Source organism: Rhineura floridana, chromosome 6 (genome assembly GCF_030035675.1).
Source record: "Rhineura floridana isolate rRhiFlo1 chromosome 6, rRhiFlo1.hap2, whole genome shotgun sequence".
Classification (NCBI taxonomy): Eukaryota; Metazoa; Chordata; class Lepidosauria; order Squamata; family Rhineuridae; genus Rhineura; species Rhineura floridana.
In genome coordinates, this window is record NC_084485.1 from 100,279,583 (window position 1) to 100,298,752 (window position 19,170).

Sequence of the window (19,170 nt, forward strand, 5' to 3'; positions counted from 1 at the left end):
ATTTGAGAAAAAAAGGGAGGGCCTTCTCACCAAATGGAGTTAGTATCAAGAACTCTTGGGTGCCAGAAGCCCAGTAAGACTGCAAACTTTAGATAGCTGAAGGAAGCCAAAACTATAATTTCTAACAACAACAGGCGTTTCTGATCTTTTCAGGTCACAGGGCCTACCAACAGCCATCAACTAAAGTCTTTTCTGGATTCAGAGTCAATAATCTTGCCTACATCCACCCCCAAATTGTGGGCAGACACTTTGAAACCAAGATTTCAGGTCCAGGGCTGGATAAAGAAAAAAAGAAGTAGAACCATCAGTAAACTCCATATCTTTTCATGATGTTGCTCTACACATTCAGGATAAAATGATACTTGGATGTCACAGAGAAGATCTCGAGTTATTGCCCATCACCATTCTCTACAAGCGTCTAACCAGGACTACTGAAGAGCAGTTCTGTGATCACCTGTTTACTCTTGAAGTAACGCCAACCCATCAAACAGCATTAAAACAGTTGTTTATTTCATTGCTCTCCAATAACCGATAATCTACTGTGGCCAAAAGCAAAGTCTCTGATACTAGATAAATATTCTGGTCAGAAGTTAAAACAGGTCAGTATGGTCCAACTCAGCTTGAAACAGCTGGGTGACTACTTCTTGCACAACCTAAAAGTGGAAGTTGGAGAACGCCCAGGGAGTCAGTGTAGGGAATTGGTTTCTTTAAACAAATGGCAAAAGACTACAGAAAACTTTTCCCATCTTGCCTTCATGGAAGATTGCACAACCTAAATCAATGTTAAGCTCAATTGGCCTTTATTAACATAAGTTTGATGCAAGTTATAACTATATCCAAATTGCAGCTACACACCTACTAAATCATGCCCAGATCGATTCATATGTTTTCAGAGAGAAGTTTAGTAATATTAAAAGCAATTCTGAAAGTGCAATACTAGTGAAATAGCTGTGGATAAAAAGATTATCTTAGCCACTTGTCTAACGTCATATATAAACTATGCTTTTGGGTTACATTTAGGCTTATATTCACAATTATATGTGACTCCTACAACTTTGGGACTCTTTTCCCTTGGACATTTGCCAAAGTGTGTTTGTGAATTTTCCAGAATTGTTGCAAAGCCCACATTACATGTTATAGGAAAAATGAGTTCCTGCTAGTCCATCACATCTCTTGGGGGTAAACATGACACGTGGAAGAGAAATCCATGCAACCCCCCTCCCCCCATGCAGCAAAGATGAGTCTGGATGCTTTCATTAATTAGAATTTCCAAGTGTGTGTGACTACATAGTTTTCCATTATACAACTCCCCTTCACCTGAAAAGTTGGTTACTGTGCAGACACGCCATGGACAAACCTGGAGGCCAAACAAGACATGACCTGGGACTGTATTCAGTGTAGCTCTAAGGTAAACGTTTCCTTGTGTGATGGAATGTCCGCCCCCAAATCTGCTGTGAGGGTTCCACCAACTCTCCCAATCAGATTTAAGGATGTTACGGGGGGGGGGATCCCCTTACACTGTAAATAATCTTTGTGCTAACACAAAAAGTTTGTTAAATACCACCCACTGAGTTCTGTGCTACAATTGTCTGCATATTTTTTTAAACCAAAAACAGCCTGCCAGTCTGGAATGGCAGGTGAACACTGCCTCTCTTAAAGCTGATTTTCTCCCAATGGGAGATTTCCCCCCTATTCTTCCAGGATAGGACAGTAGCTTGCCAGGGGTCATTTTCAGTAGGTATACACCAAGGCAACAAATAGCTGGGCAGCCCTCTCCTATTTGCTTCTGTTCCACTCAGCTGCAGCCCCGGACGCTCTTTTTCAGCAGAACAATCCAAAGGGGAAAAAGACTGGGAACTCACAGTGCAATCCTATATGTGTACTCAAAAGTAGGCCCCACTGAGTTCAGAGAGGCTTCTTCCTAGTAAATGGGTATAGAATTGCAGCCTCAGTGTCACATTTGCTGTGGTCCTAACTGCTCCTTAGTTTGGGATGCTTTAAGTAGTTTGAGTTAATTTATTGTCGGGCAAATCTTGATGCAACCCAATATGCATATTGCACATTTAAATAGCATTGAGGGTTTAATCACACTAAGCATTCCCTAACCAGAGTTCTTGAGACTGGGTAGATAAATAACTAAATGTCATTAAAATGTTGTGAATTACAGGCGGCATTTCCCTGGGAAGAACAACAAAGCCCAAGAGGGAAACTGAATACAGTCAAATAAAGCCAGGGCTTGTGCAGAGATGGATAAGGCTGTGAAAAAGCATAGACATATGGAACAGAATTCATCCCTACTTAAAGCAAAGATTTAAACGTCTAGCACAGCTACCAACGTACTACCCATTCTCAACACTTATAGCTTTCATCCAACATAAACCCACTTACTGTTATTTTCAATGACAACAGGAAGTATTAGAAGTCTCTCAGGGCCACTTTGTGCATGATATTTCTCCTACAGTGATATTGCTTCCATGTAAGAAAAAAGCATGTATACTGACCGTCATGGTGGAAAGCACACACATATCTTGTTTGCCATGTGCAGTGGGAATCACCACTGCTTCTCAGCACAGAAACACGTGGAAAAACAGGCACCCATGCATAATTCACATATGAATCATACACATCATTTGTGTTTTTTCCTTCATGGAATGTGGGAATATTAACCTTGTAGGAAAATGTAAAGTATGGAAAGGTCCTTAAAAGTGAGAATGAACTTGATGGAATGGACTGAGTAACAGCAGATAATTTTACAGATGACAGTACTTGCCCCCATATGAGCTGATCACAGAAGGCACTCCAGCTCATTGCAACTCTCTTCAAGCTGACTGTTAGCCAAACCAAGTTGCTCTCCTGAAGACTCTCCCTCCACAGCTGTAGACCCACGTCTGTTATTTTTGAAACTAGGAAAGCTAAGTTGTTTGCCTTGGACAAACCAAACTGCCCTAACTGTCATGAGGACACTTAAGGAAATATTTGTTGTTATGTAATGAATTAGAAGTACTATTATGAGAAGAGTTTCTAATAGATCGCCTAATTGCTTTAACAATGGTCACCAAAGACAAATTAGGAGATGGTGTTTAAAAGGAAAGTTCTTTCTATTTAGCTTCCATTAATTGGGAGGGGGGGAGGAATGGGGTGTTGATGGGGTGCCGATGGCCTCAGAAGATTTTTTTTGGGAAATGTCAACCCAGAGCATGCTGGAATGTGTGCAACACATGAACCAAAGCATAACGTTCCATCAACAACAGGCAGAAGATGGGGATGGCAATAACATCATATAGCATCATGTTATTGTTTGAAGTGGGTTCTGAATACATGAAGGCTCTATAATTTTGATCAAAGGTTTTCACAGAAATTAAATCCTTGCTTTCAAGCAAATAAAACAAATTAAAACTCCATGGTCTTTGTTTCTGAGAGGTGCTAAAATGCTGTTATGAGAAAGGGAGTTATTATAAAGCATTTCAATCTATTATTTTGAGAAAAATAATAGGTCCTTGGGAGGCAAAGAGAATGAAGGTGAACGCTGTAGAGTCATTACAGAACTGGCAGAGCAGGTATAACAGTGGTCATGACATATGAAGGGTTCATAATATGTTGTTATGCATGGTAAATACCTGCTGGGCTTAAAGTTTTAAGAGGCTTCTTCTGCACATGAACCAAAAGCTTTGCCAGCTAGATTTACTTAGCCAAGAGCAACAAAATGGACACCAAACATGGCCCACTGTTATCAACAGAGATTGGCAAATATTCCAAGGCTGATTGGATAAAGAGATAATAATGCTAAGTTTTTCATTTCAGTAATTCATAGTTCCTGGGTAATCCAGTTTCTGAACTCATAACATCAGAGTTGAAGGAACCAAAGGTTAAAGTTCAACCCCCTTGCTAGGGAGAAAATCCCCCACCCACCTGCATTTAACTTAGGGAGTTAACTTTTCAACATAAGCCAAATTGAGCTGAATTTGTGTGGCATTTCATAAATCCCTGAGCTGGCAAAAGTCTTTGGTAAAATGAAATTATTGGGGGATGCCATAGGAGTTTAAAAAAACCAAAAACCAACAACTTAGTAGGAACTTACCACAACAGACAACAGTAAAAGTGGGGAGGAGGATCAGCAACCAGGGCAATAGAGGAGAAAACAGAAAGTATTTTAATTAGGGAAAATCAAAAACAAATAAGCAGCATTTGGCAGCAAATAAACAAAAAAAGTACTTTAAAAATAGGAATTGCATAAAACGCATGCAATGGATAGTAAAGGCCACACAGGAGGAAATGTCCAGCAAGAGGAAACTTGAAGTGCAAAGCAGTGGACAAGAACATAAACCATGGGTGTGTTTTACCATGCAATAAAACATTACTGAATGATGTTAAGATTGTAACTGATGGCAGGATATACTTCAGGGGTCGATTTAGAATCACACACATTGCTCAGAAAAGATGCTCACAGGCTGTCACCCCACTAACTGAACAGCCACTAATAGGGGGAGGACTTCATACATTATCCTTGTGCCTTGGTTACCTCCTATGGCATAATTTTGCACCATTTTTAACACCACCCGGAAACTCCTCATTTTCAAGGGTGGTGCTGTGGACAGAAGCAACCAAACTATATGGGTGCCTCTTCAAGCAAGCACTCAGCTAGGCGGAGAGATGTCCCTGTGACATGAACTTTGTTTTTCATTTAAAATAAGCAGCTTACAAGCATCACTTGCTCTGACATGTCATACCAAAAAGTAGCCAAATTCCGTTATATTTCAGGTTAAAATTAAACTTTTAAAACTATCCTTGTCAGGACAGGCATAATATATTGAATCGCCTCTAAAACTTGCCTAGTGCCACACAAGCAGCTAATGGGTTTAAACAGATAGCTGACATGCCATGTACATCCAGGGACCACATGTCTGACAGGCCCAAGTTAGGCCTTTGAGTTAAAGTACAGATCCCAGACGGTACAAAAATGCATGCTGGCTCCAAAACTGAACTTGGGCCCCCAAGGCTATCATTGCAGCTGGAGGGCCATGGCATTAGTGCTCCTGACATTACATGCCTTGAGGGTAGTTTGGCTTGTCTGTAATTGCTCTTCTGAACCAAAACTCTAGTCAACAGAGCTGGTCTCCCCAATAGGAATGGTAAGATAGACTCTATTTGACAGAGCAACATGGCCAGAAAAAAAAAACAACAGAAGCAGAAATCAGCTTTTTTGCGGGGTGGGGATGGAATCTGAAAACCATACACATATTTACTAGCAACAACCAAAAAATACAAAAACACACATATTTCAGCTATGTACAAATTTCTTAAAATTACTTACAAAAATGTGTCTATATGAAATATAGATGAAATATATGTATTTGGAGATAACTTCTATAGGTTTCAAATGAAGATGGAGATTTTGTCAGTGCATATCGGACACAACTGCAAGCAGGTTTGAGGTGCTTATGTTCTATTGAAATCAACAGGGATTAACTGTGTCTTATATCACCAATGATTTCCATGGGAATTGAGCGCAACTGACATTGGCCGAGTTCACATGTAACACTAAGCCATGGTTAAGGTAAGCCAAGCTTTATAAGCTATCAACAAACCATGGCTTAGAAGCATGATTTGTTCATTGTTAATAAACCATGGTTAAGCCACTGGGCCAGATTCAGATGATCAAAATAAACCACAGTTTATTAAACCATGGCTAAGTGTTAAATGCAAACCAGGCCATTCTCTGGAATGTACCTATCCTGTAGCAAAAGAGGAAGCAGAGATATTTAGCACACTCTTTGCCAAATGTCAGGGTTCAACCTTGACTATTTATGGCCTTGGCCATTTGTCACAATATTTTCCATTATAACAAATTCCCAAAGGGTAGCAGTGTTAGTCTGTTGCAGCAAAAACAAATAATCTTGTGGCATCTAAAAAATAAAATTGTTAGTCTTTAAGTTGCCACTTTGTCATGGTGTGACAGTCTAGAAGTTAGCTGGGTTGGACAGTTGCTCAATATGGCCACAGTAGAACAGTATCAGAAGCTTTCAAACAGCTAATCAAATCACACAAAAATGAAGTATCTTCCTACTTTTTGTCCAAGTGCAGACACTAATCACAGTTCTCAAAGGCTGATTTTTAAGGTGTCAGGAGCTGACCTGCAGGGCACACAGCTCAGAAAGTAAGGGAGCTGTATAATCTCTAAGATGGCTTCAGGAAGCTTGGAAAAGCTCCCCAACTAAACTAAAGCTGTGGCCAAGTCCCTAGTTCATATACTTCTCTATATGCCTTCCCCCAGCCGATGTGACCATAGGCGGGGCTGGAGGTGGGATTACAACAGGGCTGTTATCAGTCAGAGATTTTATAGGGACTATATCCAAGCATTCAGTCAGGTTGGGGAGCTTTCATGAACTTGGTCAGGGAAATTCAGGGATTGCCTCCACGGTTTTGGAGCCTCTCTGAGCTATGTTCTGTGGGCTAATTCAGAGCCTGCAGTTTCCTGGGGCCTGAAACCCAGCCTTTGGGATTTTTTGCAAACTTTCTTCTAGTAACCAGGAAGAAAAAATGGACGAATTGCTGAGGGGGCAAATGACAACCCTTGAAGAGTTAAAATGACACTAAAAATACTGTTTTGGCTCAGCACTACATGTAATCAACTTGGTTTGCATGTTACTTTCATGGATGGGGCAGATGGAGAGATACAGTTAATGGACATGCTGCACCTATTCTGTGACATTTTTATCCCAACCCAGGTATCTTCCAATGTGAAAGAAAACTGAGTGGGTTTTTCTTAAGGATTTCCCCTTTTTTCTGGTCAAAAGATACAGGAGGAAAAACTGCACCTGTTGAATTTCTGGCTCTTATGAAGCTGTGAAAGGTACAATAGCCCTGCTGTAAAACAAACACCCTGCCCCAAAAGTATTAGTTGCTCCCCAAAACTCTTGATATCCACATGAAATCATAAGAGTTCTATGACAGCAATCTAGCAATGTGACTTAAACCCAAGGCAGTTTAAGGAGAAGTTTGGCTTTTCAGTAGGGGAAGCTGCTGAAATAGCCCAATAAAACCTGATGTGAATCTCTGTACTGTAAACAATAAATTTGGGTATTGTTTTTTACTTGCCCAGATCCTTCAGCATTTCTCTTCTCCCACCACAGAAAACCTGAAACCAGGAAGGCTTGATACTACCTTAAAATAAGAAGGAAAGAACCTGGGATTCTCATATAAATCAGGGCAAGATTGGTGGGTTGTATCTAGCACAAGATCTTTGATAGCTTGCTCTTATTATAGACTGGTGATTATTTTCATGGCTTGGATCCAGATGTATTGGGTTCAACTGCATTAGGTCACTTAAAAGCTGTAGAAGAATTTGAATTTTGTACATCCGAGAATCAAAACAAAGGACTATCCTGACATTCACTGAAGTTCATGACCTAATTCTGAGGGATTTGGAAGCTTGGTCTAAACCCATTAATTTCACTCTTGCTAGGAGCTTAACATAACATAAGAGGATAAATGGTACAGTTATATGATATTAGTGAACATCCTTCTAATGGAAAACAGTTTTTTCATTCAACGTCTTTGAGCATTAGAACTTAAATCGACCTCTGTGTTGGGGGTGAAAATATGGTAGGAAGAGATGGTATTCTGTGTCAATATTGGTGAGAAATGGAATATAAAAATAGCAAACTAGTGATGGTAAAAAGTGGCTCATTAACCAAAGAACCTGATTAGTTTCATAATACAGAGGCATTCATGCACTACCTAAATTGTCTAAAATGACCACAACAGTTTTACTGGTATGTTTTTGGTTAATTAATTCAGGCCAATAGCAGACAGCAACAGAAATACCCACAGCTAGCACATGTGGGCAAAGCATTGGCAGGAGTCATCAGATCGCTCTATTAGTGTTCTCAACTAACTAAAACATTACCTACCTCCCAGCCAGTACTCTGTGTAATAAAAAGTAAAAAAAAAAAAAAAAAAGGTATGTCACAGAAACAAAATCAGAACTCCTTCTCAAAGGCCAAAATATGACCATCAACGATAAGACAATTGTTGTAAACTGCCCAGAGAGCTTCAGCTATGGGGTGGTATACAAATGTAATAAATAATAATAATAATAATAAGTAAGATGCTTAGGGGCCTCACATTTAAGTTAGCCTTTCATTTTATAGCCCAGAAGAAATTTTAAGCATGGGGAAACTCTCTTCTTCATTATTAGGCATTACCCATCAAATGTAAATGTGAATTCTCTGACAATCAGCAATTATTACATTGCATTCAACCATTCTAGCTTGATGTTCAGCCACTGAGAACCAGGTCAATCCTGCTGGAGAAATTAAAATGTTGTGCTGGAGGCCAAGTTTGAAACAAAACTTCAGCTTCCAAGAAATGAATGTCAACATTTATTTTGTGTTGTCATTGCAATTTATTTTCTATTTGTGCTGGAGCGCTAGGTAAAAAATCATCAAATTTCACAGTGAGCTGTTCAGACGATGTTTACCATAGGATATCGATAAACAGATTTAAATTTATTTATTATATCTAAAATATGTGCTAAAATTCAGGAAGTAAAAATATAACAAATGTGAAAGATATTTATCCCAGTGCCGCAGTGCCTCTGAAGCCCTGAGCAGATGCAGTGTTGCCCATTTCTCAGGGTTTAAGTGATCAAGAGCTTTGTGCAGCTTTGTGCTCATGTAAGCACCAATTATTTAGCTTTAAATCCTGGTTTCAAATGCCTGTAAACCATGGTTAATGTCAGAGCTCACATAAGCCTGACCTGGTGGGAAACACAGGTTTGTGAGTCTTATTTCTGCTTATCCCAACCTACAGCTGCTGTGGGTCAAACCTGTCCTTACTTTGCCCCACATACCATAGAAAGCTCCTATGTTCATCACCATGGGAGAAAGAAGCAGGGGCAGCACTGAGTAGCCCTGCCCCCAATGTCACACGCTCCTCTGCTGCACATGCAGATATCATGGGATGGCCTAAATGAGAGCATGTGACATTGAGGGTGGGACTACTTGGAGCAGCCCACTCCATGTTCCCCACTGGTGACACTGGAGCTGTAACCCATGCACTGGGGTCTTCTCTTGGCCCTGACACATCTTGCAGGTATACTTCCAGCCTAGTTCTCCACATCCAAAGGCAGAATCATCCATCATCACACAACATCCACAGTGCAGGCCATCTTTAGCACAAATACAGAGCAACAGCAGCACAAAAAATAGGTACCTGCCAATCGAGTAGCTCAAGATGGCTCCAAGATAATGCAAAGAATAAAATAAAATCCCCAGGCTGTGCAAGCAATGTGACTCAACTGGCAGAAGCAATGGTTTTTGGCTGCAATCCTATACCTACTTACCTCTGAGTAAACATGTATAGGATTGCAATGTAAAAACACCTGAACTACACTGACACTTCTGTATGTTGTGAAGTCAGCCTTCAATCTGGAAAACAGAGATGGAATAGATTTGAGGCCTGTAGAGCCAAACACAATGCACAACGGTAACCTGACGTAAGTGAAAAAATCAATCCTAATTCATCTGGAGCCTAATTGCTACCTTAGCTTTGCTGATTTTACATTTTGTAATATTGTCCACAAGTTCTCCATATTTTGAGTGCTTTGGTGACCTGGAAAACAAATGTCATTTGGGTTTTGTATAAGTTGCGGGGGGGGGGAATGACACTAATACATTTTACAGTCTCCACACCGCAGGCAGGAGTCCAAGTCATTACCTGATGAACTATTTTGCTGAATGCTTCCTGGAGTTTACCATGAATTGTGGCTAGTTTCTTGGCATCTCTGTTAGCTTCATGAATTGGAATAAGGATTTTGTAAACCTCGTTGACTGCTTCATACATGCCAGCCTACAAAACAGTGTTTATCAGATTTCATTCAAGAAAATAAACAAGCTGCATCCTGAGTACAATAAGTTATTAAAATGCTAAATGTACAATACTGAAATTGCAAGGCTTGTTTGGGATACTTTGGTTTCTCAAATAGAGTAATACATGATACAAATATTATGGGTGGTATTCAATGCTAGTCCTACTCAGAGTAAACCCACTGAAGTTAATAGACATGACTAACTTAGGTTCATTAATTTCAGTGGGTCTACTCTGAGTAGGTTCTACAACCCTATGCATTTAAAATTAGTGTATACATAGTCACGCACGAGACCTGTGCAAATGTATATTTTGCCACACATTCACAAGACAGCGTACACTGTGGATTGATTTAAATATGATGGGCACCAGTATAAGACAGTCTTTTAAAGATTATATTGGTATTTTGAATGAATATTTTATATTGCTTTATGGAAACCGCTTAGAGGTTTTTGATGATTCAGCAGTATATAAATTATATTAAATAAAGTAATTTATGCCAGCTACATGGAGAATCTAATCAGGTAAGTGTTTTTCAGCATCTTCCACAAAAGCTGCTATCTCAGCCTGGTGGATTGCAAAGATATGTACAGGCAGCAATATACACTCACATAAGACACTGGGCTGGTTCACACACCACAGTGAATTGCTCCAGTTTTTCTCTAGCCTGCCTGGAGATGGGAGCAACAAACCACAAGCTTTGGGTTAGTGTGATATGCAAACCAATGCTCATGGTTTGTTTCTCTCCAACAAACCATAAGCAGTAAGCCAAGAACAAACCTTAAAGCAGGAAAGGATGCTGTATCAAATGGGCTTTCAGCCTGATCTAGCAGGGGGGTTCTTATGTCTTTAAACTGTTGTGGGCACCCCAACATATTCTATTGGCTACAAGAGAATGCCTCTTTCAAGCCTAATTTCAATATGGGGAGGGATTTCTGTGGGAACCTAGGAAGACCTCTATAGGCAAGTGTGCTGGGGTGCCACTCTGGTGAGCCCTGACTTACCATGAAGGTGAGCCAACCTAGTGCACTCTAGTGCACATTCCACAGTACAAAACATACACATATTGCATCAGATTTGAAGAACACATGAAATTACATGAAAAATCTGCCTTTTTTTGTACAAAATAATCACAGGAGGGAGTAATTTCCCTCCCTGCCTTCTAGGGTTCTACATAGGGATGGAACCATTACTTGCTCATTCATGGGATCATCCTCACTTCACTACTCTGACTCAGCAGGGCTCAGGGTAGAAGGGAACTGGCTGGTATTGAATTCAATTGATGGAACAACCCAGGCTACCTGATTCTGGGGGAACATGCTGCTTAGCATCACCTTATTCTCCTCCACCTCCTCTGGGGCACTCAATTACACAGCTGACTAATCAATCCCCACTAATCAATCTCTGTCTGAGGCCAGGTGTGAAAATAAGAAAGTAGCTCCCAGCAGACCCAGTGGCAGTGGCTGCTAAATATTCCAAAGTTATATATAAAAAAGGAATCCCTTTAAATTGGGTTCCAACAACACAGAAATTTCAGGAATTGTAGAGCTGAACTAAAAGGTTTCACGGCAAGCACTGAATACACATTACAGCCAGATCATGGCTGTGTACAGAATACTTTGGGATCAGCTCAGCAATGTTCCCAATGGCACAAAAGATGTGGTCTGGTCCATAAACAACTTCAACCAGTGCCACTTCCATTTAAATGGCTCAGATTCATTGAATTGTGTGGAATTAAAAGGCTGAAATGCAAATATGCCCATTGAGATACTTTGCAACGTGCATCTGAGTTGTGCCCAATCTTTTCTAACATGCAGAACAGGGATAGGGAACCTTTTTCAGCCTGCGTTCCCTTGTGAGCAACCTTCTGGGTATCCCATGCTAGTTGTGAGTAAGGCCAGAGGTAAAAGTGGATGAAGCATTAGATGTGATTCTTATCTGTGTACAGTAGGCTGTATTTGAGCCATGCTAGTCAGGGGTTTCGATGCACACACCCCTGACCATCTCTCTAGCCAGGCAAACAAGAGGTGTTAAATGTAAATGTACTGCCTTCAAGTTGATTCTGACTTATCGTGACCCTATGAATAGGGTTGTCATGAGGCTGAGAGGCAGTGACTGGCCCAAGGTCACCCAGTGAGCTTCATGGCTATGTGGGGATTCAAACCCTGGTCTCCCAGGTCATCGTCCAACTCCTTAACCACTACACCACACTGGCTCACACAAGAGACGTTATTACAGTTCAAAAAACACTTTCCAGCCAGACAAAAGCACCTGAGAATGCAAAGCAAGGCTAGTAAGAGGTGGAGTCTAGGGAGAGGGGGCATGGTCTGGGGAGAGTCTAGGGAGAGGGGGCATGGTCTGGGGAGAGTCCAGAGGGATGCATTTATTTGGCCCCAGGCCTGAGGTTCCCTACCCCAGTGTAGAATACTGATCATTCTACAGTACTATACAACAAAAAAGGGATTACTTTACTAAATACATGTATCAAACTCTTCTACCATGGAGAAAGAAGCCGCAGCTTGCTCCAGCAATCCAACCAGACCTGCTTCAGTAAAATACTTTCCAGAGCATATCCCTTCTTCATCTGGTGATACAACATCATCAGAAACAGCAGATTCTTCAAGAACATTTGAGGAGATGTTCTGAGGAAATATAAATGTTTACTTTCAGCAGTAACGGTTTCAAAGTCCTAAACCTGTGAAAAAAACAACTAAACCCTTATTTAAAATTCATTCATCACCATGCTCGCTCTACTAAAGCTTTGTTCAAATGGATCATATCAACATTTAATAAAAGTTTAATACAATGGGGCCATTTACATAGCTTTGAACCAAACAGAGAATAATGTGTTTTTCTGGAGTGGGACACCAGTGAAAATAAAAAGTTATTAGAGAGGTCTCCAGAAAGCATCTAGTAAGATAATTGTTTACTTGTAGAACAACTACGAGTGTCCAATGAAAATGCCTTTGCTGAAGACAGAAATAGGGAGCCAGTGGCCACACAGATGTTGTTGGATTACAACTCCCATCATCCCTGACCACTGGCCATGCTGGCTGAGGCTAATGGGAGCCGGAGTCCATCATCATCTGGAGGGTCACAAGTTCTCCATCCCTTCTCAAACACCTTCTCAAACACCTTCTCAAAGCACAATACACAGTTCCCGATTAGTCTTGCACTCTTAATACCTCTCAAGACTTGCTTTCTTTGAACTCTCTCCCACTTGGCTATTTCCTGTCAGGACTGCTTCTATGATTTTGTTGGCCTGTCAATGGGTCTTCTGTGCAACTCTCACACCTGCCACTCCTGGGTGGAAGAACCAATATCTTTAACTGAGGGAATGGCAGCAGTTGCAACTAGAATGTTAAATGGAAGAGCCAATCTACATAGTTGTCTCTAGAATGTGATTGTCCTGGTGCCTAATGAGGCACTAAGCAACTACTCAAGTTAACCAAGCACAGGCACTATTCTTGGTCCTAGCAGCTTTTTTTTGCCATGGTGGCTTCTAGTCAAGGCTCATGAGAGAACAATTAGCAATATATTTTTGTGTTTTACTATGCAGGATATTAATTTGAAATATGGGTTTAGTCTCTTTTTGGGAGACAGCTGGACCAAAGCTCCATCATCTATGAGACGAAACTACTTCAGGCATCATTAGGAAGATAAACAAGAATTGGAAATCATTATACATGGCTGGAATTAGTAACAGAAATAGCTTTTAGTTAATGTGCTTCAAATGTATTATACCAACTGCCTAAGTGGAGCAATACAATCATATTACAGAATTTCTTGAAAATGCTCTCATCATATAAACAATGTTATGTTTTCTGGGACCTTTTGCCACTGCTTTGTGGAAAGGCAAGAAGCCCAGTTGTGCAGTTTGGTAAATAAAAAGCATTACCTGAAATGTAACACATCCTACAGGGAGATATTTCCGATCCTCGAGCATGCTTAAGTATTCAGCCACAAGCGCTGCAGAGTGAACCAAACACTGTGCAGATTCTGCATGGTTGCTCCTCTCTGAGTGTTTTCCAGCCATGTTCTGTAGCCAGGTTAGTCGTAGGTCTGGGGAATTCTGGTAACCCTTGGCAATTCTAGTTTTTAAAAACCCAAAAGATTCACATCAGTGCATGTTTACTTACTTATGTTTTCTTAGATGGAAGAAGATCCAGTAAGATTGTACCTGTACATCAAGTCAATCAGCATCTCTGGGTCTTCTTGGTGCTCCTTCATTTTAACTGTATCACACAGAATCATATGGAGGTTGAACACAAGATCTTGAACCTGAAATGCAAAAGATTTATCTTAAACAAATATTATGAGCAAAGCAAGTATTTGGACTTGTGTGACAGGAATTCAAATTAGAAAATCACTTGCCACTGGTTATTTTTCAAATGCAGCCCACCAAAGTTTCCCTCCGGTATTTCAAATTTTACATTTGTCATCAGTCAATATTTGTTAATTCTGTATATATGCATTCATTCTGCAAGGCTGGCTGCATTAGATGACTGAACAGTTTCTAAGAAATGTCAAGTCAGACTTCAATTTATTTGTACATGTCACCACTTATTCTAGTCTGGTTTAGAACCTTAACTCAACATCTATTTTTATTTTATATGAAACACTTTTATACCATCTTTCATATCAGATTTCAAAGGGGTGCAGAATGCAAGATAAATACAAAAAACACAGTAACAAAATAAACCAGGGGGAATCAACCTGGTGCCTTCCAGATGTTGCTGGACTCCAATTTCCATCAGCCCCAGCCAGCATGGCCAATGGTCAGGGACTATAGTCCAAAAAAACCCAAACAAAAATCACCCAATCTGTTTACATCTTCATGTATCACTTCATGTTTACTTTGAACTTTTGCAACATCTACAGTTCCACTATGGATCAACATCTTGGGACTGGACCTTCAGGGCACTGTTAAAATGAACAGTGTTCTGTTCATTCTAAAAGGAAACATTTGATATTTGATATTCCTATTGAATCTAAAAGCAAATTAGTTGAAAATTAAATGAGGAATTCCACTGCAGGTGTCAGGGACATCAAACAGGCAATACCTTTCTATGTCAAGTAGCATTCCTCCTAACCTGATCAGGGAATGTTGTCTCCCTTAATTCCAAATCCTCTTCAGCATAGGTCAAAATGGTCTTCAGAGAACGTCTCAGAAACTCCTCATTAAAATTCTGAGATGTTCCCACTAAGGATGAGAGTGACATGGTCACCTGCATTTTCACTCTGGCAAAGTTCTGAAACAGAAGAACTGTTATTAAGCAGATAATGCCATGTTCTCAACAACATCAGCTTCATGGGATCACAGTCCCAAACCAGAAAATACAGAAATCTTGTCTGATTCTTTTGAAGGGGCCTGGCCTGAACTCTTTTGTTTTGAAAACTCCCTCCCTCCCTATGATTAAATTATGGCAGGGTTGTTTAATTCTGGATTAAGGTGTTCTCCTTTAAAGAGTGTCCAGAAACACACTTCTGAATGTGAAGTACAAAATAAGTCATTTGGTCCATGTGTGACTATTTTCATTTAAAATATGCATCCCTTAAAAAAACAGTGCTTCTCGCCTGTCCTCACTTGCACCACAGTTTAGATAAGGACCATGCTTGCAAAAACACTACACCAGGGTGGGGGACTATTTGGTCCTTGGCACTCTCCCCAGGCCACATCCTTCACTGGCCCTGCTTCACATCTGAGTGGTTTTGCTTGGGTGGAATGTGTCCCTGAATTCTAATAATGCCTCTTGCTTGCCTGGATGGAGGATCGAGAAGGGATGCAAGAGTATGTGTACAAAGTAGCCTACTGTACAAAAGGTAAAATGTACATTTGCTGTTCTGCCCAGTTTTGCTTCTGGCCCTGCCCACTGCTGGCACAGAGTAGTGCAGTGGCAAATTTAGAAGTGCAGAGTCCCTTCATGTTAGTCACAGCCCTCCCTCCTTTTTTGCTGTGGGGTTAAGAATGAGATCCTTGTTAATGCCTTCTCCCACATCAACAGACATCCCTAGGAGCCAATAAGCATGAAAGAGTGTTAGCTACTGAGAAGAGTCTTCTCAGTGGCTGACTCACCTCCATTCACTGTGATGGCTCCAATCAGCAGGAAAGGACATGGAAGCATGTTCGAAGACTCTTCTCAGTGGCTATTCATGCAATTGGCTTGTAGGACGCTGGAGCCATAGGGACCCTGCTGGGACCTTGCTCCCAAAAAATGTTAGGGGTCTAAGACCCCCTGAGACCCTGGATGTCTGCACTCCTGCTGGCACATGGCCTTCAGAAGTTTTCCAGAAGGAAATATGGCCCTTCTGCTGAAAATGGTTCCCTGCCCTCTGTACTATACTTACATTGCCAATCTCAAAGTTTTGCCTCATAAGGAGGTATAGAGAGGCACTGGCATGTGAGCGTATGGTGCCAATGCTACTGCTACAGTGGCGCAGGAGTCGGAGGCATAAGTCAGCACACTGCTCGGTCTCTTCCTCGAACAGCAGTTCTGGGAACTATAATGACAACACAAGAGAAAAGTCATTCAGTTGACATTCCAAATGCCAAGACAATGTTAAATTATTTGGACTACAAGAATGATCTGCTCTTGTAACTCCTTAGCCCAGCTGTGCACCCACTCCAGCAAAGAAGGTCCCCAACTGTGGTTTACTGGCAAGAACTGTGGTAGATCAAACTCTTTCCAAATCACAAAACAAGGCAGCTAAACATTCACACAAAATTCTAACTTAAATGAAGTGCTAAATGTTTACACTGAAGACGCTCAGAGGACAAATCAGACAATATCCCTTCCATTTTGTCCTCCACCCCTAGAACACTCACCTTTGAGACCAAGGCCCTTTGAGTAGCAAAACAGTGTTGTAGATAAAGAGCACTCTGATTGCAAGCCATGCTGTGCAAAAGAGCCTTCAGCACTCCACCAAGAATACTTTCTTTGGACTCTGTCACAGAGACTGTCTGCAACCAAAGACAATGAAAGAAAGGGAGAGAAAGTTAACTTTAGAGTTGCAACATCAAACAGAAGCACTACAAATGTGTACAATAGAGAGTTAATAACCAATTCTGAGACCTCTGAAGCCCATAGACAAGGAGAGTGAGGGGAATATATGACAATTAAGGGAAACGCCCAACATGCTCAGAGACACTCTGCAATAAAACTAGCCCTGCTCTCATAGCACATGTTGTGCTATTAGTTCAGCATTCTTACACACACACACTTACACACACACACACACTCCCTCCCTCCCTCCCTCCCTCCCTCCCTGGAAGAGGCTACCAGGAGGCTACCAACTAAAAAGCTTAGCAGATTTTTTAAAAAAGGCCAAAGAAGTTACAGATTATATTTTAAAGCGAGAGAGAGAAGGAAAAGTAGGTTCTGCCCATTTTACTTGCATTTTTTGGTCCTAGTATACCCTGCCCTTCCCTCCTTGCTGATGTGACTCCTAGAAGTAGATGCCCATTGATCTCTTAGAGATGACAAACATCTAGGAAGCGCCAGAAGAAACAGTAGCACTACAGGGCCACAATGTTATTCATTTCAGAAGACGCTTTCTACAGGGGGCATTGTCTTGCCCAGTAGTAATTTGTTTTAATCTGTTTTTAATGTATTTTATATTGTTGTGACCTGCCCTGGGACCTATTGGTGAAGGGCTGGTAATAAATTTAATGACAACAACAACAGTTCTCAATCCTTTACACATAGCAGCATTAGGCCATTCAGAACATCAGCAATTCTGTAAAATGTCCCTTATCATTCTCACCTGAACTATTATCTCCAAGGTATCCAAAATTATCAAATTTGCTTCAGTTGCCAAGTTGCCATCAATAAGCGCCTCATGTTCTATCTCAGCCCGTGATCTAAAGAAAGCATTTTAAAAAAAACTTTATTCTAGTTGGAGAAATAAGATTGCTTACCAGACAAATATCATGCTTTAACAGAACACTATAGCACTGCAAACCACCAAAAATAATATCTTCTGTAAAAATGTACTAAAGAAATAACCAAATTGTTTGATTTTAATTTTTTAAGAAAATCATGGTTGGTATTCAAACAGCCTCAAAGACCCTCCGTGGTGCAGAGTGGTAAGTGGCGGTAACGCAGCCGAAAGCTCTGCTCACGGCCGGAGTTCGATTCCAACGGAAGGAGGAAGTCGAATCTCCGGTAAAAGGGGTCAAGGTCCACTCAGCCTTCCATCCATCCGTGGTCGGTAAAATGAGTACCCAGCATATGCTGGGGGGTAAAGAAAGGCCGGGGGCGGAACTGGCAATCCCACCCCATATACATGGTCTGCCTAGTAAACGTCGCAAGACGTCACCCTAAGAGTTGGTAATGACTCGCACTACAAGTGCAGGGACACCTTTACCTTTTTATTCAAACAGCCAAGCAACTGGTTTTCAATTCCATTCCATTCACAATGAGGAGGGGGCTTTGGAGTTGGGTTTCTCAAGCAACAGCTATGCCGCTTGTTTTGCATGCAGAAGGTCACAGGTTTAATTCCCACAGCTTGGAAAAGTTACTTTTTTGAACTGCAACTCCCATCAGCCCAATCCAGTGGCCATGCTGGCTGGGGCTGATGAGAGTTGTAGTTCAAAAAAGTAACTTTTCCAAGCCCTGTTAATTCCTGGCATCGCTAGTTAAGGCAAGGATGGGGAACCTCTAGCCTTTCAAAAGTTGTTAGACTCCAACTTCTATCTAGCTCAAGCAGCATAGCCAATGGTCAAGGACCTCTTCCTGAGATCCCCAGAGCTGCTGCCAACTGGAGTATATATTGCTGGGCTAGATGGAGTAATGATCTGACCTGGATCTAAATAACCTGGAATTTTGTACTGAAATAAAGCTATATATGCCAGCAACAAAAAGAACACACAGAACAATATAACAAGATCTCTAAAAAAGAGAAAAAGGAAACTCACTTCCATAGTATATTAGGTAAGCTGGTAGGACAATGAGAGGAAAACTGCTGCTTCAGGCAGGGATGTGGAAATCACGGCCCTCCAGATGTTGCTGGACTATAACTCCTATCATCCCTGACTACTGGCCATACTGGCTGAGTCTGATGGGAGTGGCGAATCCAACAACATCTGAAGGGCCACAGGTTTCCCATCCTTTACCTAAGGAGAAACTCACTACAACCACTGAGAAAGTTTGGATGTGCAAATGTTATGCAGCTGAATCACAATCAGAAAAAAATGCATTTGCATTTTGTTGGAATCTGATCAGAAGTTTGAAGATAAACTGAAACCATGGTACTATTACATTTTTTAAATTAGAACTGTTGCACCTGCAGAGTAAGTTTGTA

The 19,170-nt window shown here is 41.0% G+C and overlaps 1 protein-coding gene across 14 annotated transcripts in view; it reads right to left on the reverse strand.

The window, feature by feature from the left end:
* Window positions 1–19,170, reverse strand: part of DOCK7 (dedicator of cytokinesis 7) — a 199,652-nt gene that overhangs the window by 33,529 nt on the left and 146,953 nt on the right. For 9 of the 14 annotated variants that reach the window (XR_009763566.1, XM_061633258.1, XM_061633263.1 and 6 more), the window contains 9 exons: window positions 17,632–17,728; window positions 16,694–16,828; window positions 16,216–16,368; window positions 14,961–15,119; window positions 14,048–14,148; window positions 13,766–13,958; window positions 12,366–12,509; window positions 9,718–9,849; window positions 7,911–7,925 (listed from right to left, as the gene is read on the reverse strand). Coding sequence is in view for 13 of the 14 variants with exons in the window: in XM_061633258.1 (XP_061489242.1) it covers window positions 7,911–7,925; window positions 9,718–9,849; window positions 12,366–12,509; window positions 13,766–13,958; window positions 14,048–14,148; window positions 14,961–15,119; window positions 16,216–16,368; window positions 16,694–16,828; window positions 17,632–17,728 (1,129 nt within the window). In the remaining variant the exon portion in view is untranslated. The remainder of the gene's footprint in view (window positions 1–7,910; window positions 7,926–9,717; window positions 9,850–12,365; window positions 12,510–13,765; window positions 13,959–14,047; window positions 14,149–14,960; window positions 15,120–16,215; window positions 16,369–16,693; window positions 16,829–17,631; window positions 17,729–19,170) is intronic. The other 5 variants (XM_061633260.1, XM_061633259.1, XM_061633265.1 and 2 more) reach the window with 1 other exon arrangement.